This window comes from Arachis ipaensis, chromosome B01, assembly GCF_000816755.2.
Source record: "Arachis ipaensis cultivar K30076 chromosome B01, Araip1.1, whole genome shotgun sequence".
Lineage (NCBI taxonomy): Eukaryota > Viridiplantae > Streptophyta > Magnoliopsida > Fabales > Fabaceae > Arachis > Arachis ipaensis.
The window spans coordinates 130,588,851-130,593,375 of NC_029785.2; the positions used below are offsets into that span (position 1 = coordinate 130,588,851).

The 4,525-nt window shown below is 35.1% G+C and overlaps 1 protein-coding gene across 1 annotated transcript; it reads left to right on the forward strand.

Annotated features, from left to right (window-relative positions):
- LOC107614478 (exopolygalacturonase-like) lies at positions 1,380 to 3,119 on the forward strand. Its single transcript, XM_021105074.1, has 5 exons — positions 1,380 to 1,723; positions 1,809 to 2,135; positions 2,210 to 2,499; positions 2,595 to 2,820; positions 2,895 to 3,119. Exons 1-5 carry the CDS (start codon positions 1,511 to 1,513, stop codon positions 3,114 to 3,116), a joined length of 1,278 nt encoding a protein of 425 aa, XP_020960733.1. The 5' UTR covers positions 1,380 to 1,510; the 3' UTR covers positions 3,117 to 3,119.

The following is a 4,525-nucleotide window of genomic DNA, read 5'->3' on the forward strand; positions in this document are numbered from 1 at the left end:
CTATCTTATACTTATTTGTTTACTTTAAAAAAAAATGACGTATTAAAATTATGTTTATGCAAGAATAATTTAATAAGTGGTACTCCCTTAGATAGACCTTGACCCATAGAGCGAGGATCATATCTGAAACGTGGATAAGGGGGAGATCGGAATATAATTCCATACTCAATAACACATGAGGCATTGATTCATCAACTAAAAATGTGGTTGTGTTCATCATGTAAACCTTAAATTTAGCACAGAATATATTGCATTTTAATTCCATAATCACGTTGATCTTGACAAATAAAAATGGTAACAATAATCACAAAAGCTCACGATCCCTCACAATTAACCGACCTCAAAGATTTGACCAACCTTTTTATTATGATTCATTCTCCACTAATTTAACTAATCCAATAAAATCTGTTCTCACTCACAAGTTGGGAATGAAGCTGCAGTGCCCAATGTGTGGCCCTATAATAATACATAGCCTTTCCCTTAGAGTTTGTACACACAAAGAACAATTAAGAGAAAAAAAAAATGATGAAGACTATTCAGAGTCTTATTACCAAGACTAGTACGAGACAAGAAGAGTTGCATGTCTCTCAAATGAGTTCTGCTGGGAGCACTTCAGAGTGTAAAAATCTCTGCCAATACAAATTCTATCCAACTTATTTGGCTGCTAAGGTTATCCAGATAAAAGTAGAAGATATACATCAAGTGCAATAAAGCTGCTTCAATATTTATAGCAGCAAATAATGGAACAGAGCTCCGCCAGAGTGGCTTGTTTGGGTAAACATTATTATCATAAAAGGAGTAATCATTAATCAGCAGTTTAGCACTCTTTTTTTTTTCTTTTTCTTTTTTTAGAATTGAGTAATATTAGCTCCTCTTTTGTACCAATCCTGTGGAAGACCAAAACAAATTAAGGTCTCCTGCAGCTTTAAGTGTTGACTATATAAAACTGAAAACTCATCTAGGCTTTCTTTGACTCCAGCTAGTTATATATGTAAATACATAAATTATTACTATAAACCATGCAACTTTAATTTGCTTTCATAACAATCTTATGGCGCCTCTCTATTACTATAAACCAATAATTCAGTTCAGTGTATTGTAACTTATAAGCACCATACTATATAGTCTGTATACTAATCTATTGGTTATTTAAATTTGGAGACACATATTTTTAGAAGAGCGGCGGTTGTTAATTTGTTATAATGTACGGTCTTAATGGACATAAAGAATCTATACTTAAATTGGCTAAACCAATTAAAAAAAAAAAACCAACAATCCAACACAAAAATCTGCGTTGATTTAGATGAACCATTTTTTGTTTAGAGGGAAAAGGCATAGTAGGTAGTAAATTAAATAGAAGAAGCAGAGGAGGGATAATTTCACCCTCCCCCCTACCTTACTAGTTAGCTGCCTCCCAATAGGGAGGGTTGAAGTTAAAAGATTTGGATTTGGGAAAGTGGAATTGAGTTAGGGCCCTGGGGAGGAATATATAAATTTGAGTGAGGGCACAATGGGCATTGCAAAGCAAAATACTCTTTTTATTACTATTATTTGCTTTGCATTGGCCTCTTATGCGGTTGCTAGGCCAAGAGCACGGCCATATAGTGGTCCAGACGTCTACAGGGGCAGGAATGTAGCACGAGATATCCTTTTTCCCGGCGAGAAGGTTAACAATGTGCTCGATTTCGGAGCCCAGCCCGACGGCGAATTCGACTCTACCCAGGTAGAAAACCAAAAACTAGGCTGATTTAGTGACTGATTTTTTATGTGTACGTAACATTGTTACTGTATGATGATGTATGTGAAAGGCATTCATGGAAGCATGGCAAGCAACATGCAACTCAACAGTGCAAAGTAGGGTATATGTTCCAGAGGGTAGATTCTTGGTTTCCCCAGTGTTCTTCTCAGGGCCATGCATGACTCCACATCCCGTAACAGTTAAAGTTGATGGAACTATTATTGCCCCTACCGATCTTTCTGTGTTTGACAACGATGAGTGGATTATTTTCCAGAACCTTAACGGCTTAAGACTCATTGGTCAAGGTACCTTTGATGGGCAGGGTACGGATTCATGGCAAATCACCGAGAAATGTGAATCTAAAAGAGACGGTTTTCGATGCGTCAGAAATCCTAGCGTAAGCAACCAACTTGTTCAAATTAAACTCATTGATTAATTGAGCTTAATTGTTGTATGAATGCATGCATGCAGAGTCTTTTCTTCAGCCGAGTGAACGATGCGATTATACAGGGGATTAGGTCTGTGAACCCAAAAGGGTTTCACATATTTGTGACTAACTGTGGAAACATAAGGTTGCGGAAGCTTAAGCTGACAGCACCTGAATTTAGCCCCAACACTGATGGCATTCATGTTAGCCACTCCAACAATGTCATCATGTCTAGAAACACCATTGCAACTGGTGATGACTGTGTCTCTATAATCCAAGGTTCTGTCAATATTACCATGAACAGACTCACGTGTGGCCCTGGACATGGTGTTAGGTATGCATGTATTCTCTTCTCTTATATATATTCTTCTTCTTCTTAATTATTTATTCAATCTCTATCTATATAAACACATACATGAACATGAACAGCATCGGTAGCCTTGGAAAGTATGCAGACGAGTTAGAGGTGAAAGGTATTCGCCTCATAAACGCCACATTGATTGGAACAACCAATGGTCTCAGAATCAAAACTTGGCCAGATAGATTCCCAGGTTCAGCCTCCAATATATTTTTCACAAACATCAACATGGTAAACGTTAAAAACCCCATCATCATTGACCAAGAGTATGAATGCTTTCCAAACTGCCAAAAGAAGGTAATAATTATATTCTTGAATTGCTTAATTATTACATGAAAATTCAATTAATTAATTCACATTTGTGCACTCAGCCATCCCTTGTGAAGCTTAACAATATTCAATTCAACAATATAACGGGAACCACGATTAGTCCAGTTGCAGTGGACTTACGGTGCAGCAAATTGTTCCCATGCAACGGTGTCGTACTTCGCAACATTGATCTCAAGCTTGGATTCCTTCCAACCCTGTCAAGATGCTTTAACATTAATCCAATTTATTTCGGCGGTTTGCAAATCCCACCAGCTTGCGTTTAGGGGCACAAATTAACATCATCACAATTCTTTTAGCTTCAGCAAATTCTTTTTGTGGAGGAGTCCTAGGGCCAGCAAATTTTGTGATTTGTAATCATCATTAATTTTGTGGGATTACTCATTTTTGTTACTGGTTAAGTGCCGACCAGATTTTAATAAAAGTACTGGCTCCTAGATTTTTTTATTTTGTAATTTGGATTGGCGGGGAAAATGGTTAGTTATGTTCTTGAATGTGTTTTCAAGAGTAGTAGTGGTTCCAATCCCAGATCTCTAATTAATCCAATTTTGAACCCTCTTCATTGAAATGCTTTGGTTCATACTATTATTAGCTAGGCCAATTCTATCCTTTCCTTACTTCATCGCTACCAATATAATTTTCCCTCATATTCTTATTATTGTCCTTCTAATTTGATTTGTGTGCGTAACAGAAATAACTTGGCACAACTTAATATCATGGTTTATAAAATCAATAAACAGTGAAGACAAATTAGAAATAGTGAAATAATGTAATATTTAGGCCAGGACTTAAATTTCAATGACATTCCTTGTATCTATTCGCCGTTCACAATATATTTATGGATTTAATTTAATTTGTGCAGATTAAACTATAATATTGATGACTTGAAGTACTTTCTGTGATATATATATCACATTAATTTAAGAAAAGTTAGCTTCTATTAGTCATTATTTATCCTAAAATATACTATTTTGTCTAATTTTACAATAATAATGGTTGATTAATTTTTCTCATGAAGTTGAGCGAAAATGCAAAATAATATTGTTTGAGTAATGAGAATGTGTCATGTGAAGAGATTTTAATTTAATTTTCAGAAAAAGTTAATTTTTTATTCTATTCGTTGAACCGAAAATAAGCAAATTAAATATGACCAAATAGTAAAACTTGAAATTTACTTTCATAACAATCTTATGGCGCCTCTCTAATGCTTCTTATTAATTTGTCTCTAATGACATTGGATTTATTACATTCAATTAAATTAGCCAATTTTTTACTTTTTATCATATTTTGAAAAAAAAAAAAAAAAAAAACAGGTGAAGCTGCAGTGCCCAATGTGTGGCCCTATAATAATACATAGCCTTTCCCTTAGAGTTTGTACACACAAAGAACAATTAAGAGAAAAAAAAAATGATGAAGACTATTCAGAGTCTTATTACCAAGACTAGTACGAGACAAGAAGAGTTGCATGTCTCTCAAATGAGTTCTGCTGGGAGCACTTCAGAGTGTAAAAATCTCTGCCAATACAAATTCTATCCAACTTATTTGGCTGCTAAGGTTATCCAGATAAAAGTAGAAGATATACATCAAGTGCAATAAAGCTGCTTCAATATTTATAGCAGCAAATAATGGAACAGAGCTCCGCCAGAGTGGCTTGTTTGGGTAAACATTATTATCA

Coding starts and splice junctions, on each gene's coding strand:
- LOC107614478 (XM_021105074.1), top strand. CDS start 1,511: ATGGGCATTGCAAAGCAAAATACTCTTTTTATTACTATTATTTGCTTT. Junction 2,500..2,594: donor GGCCCTGGACATGGTGTTAG/GTATGCATGTAT, acceptor GAACATGAACAG/CATCGGTAGCCTTGGAAAGT. Junction 2,821..2,894: donor TTCCAAACTGCCAAAAGAAG/GTAATAATTATA, acceptor TTGTGCACTCAG/CCATCCCTTGTGAAGCTTAA.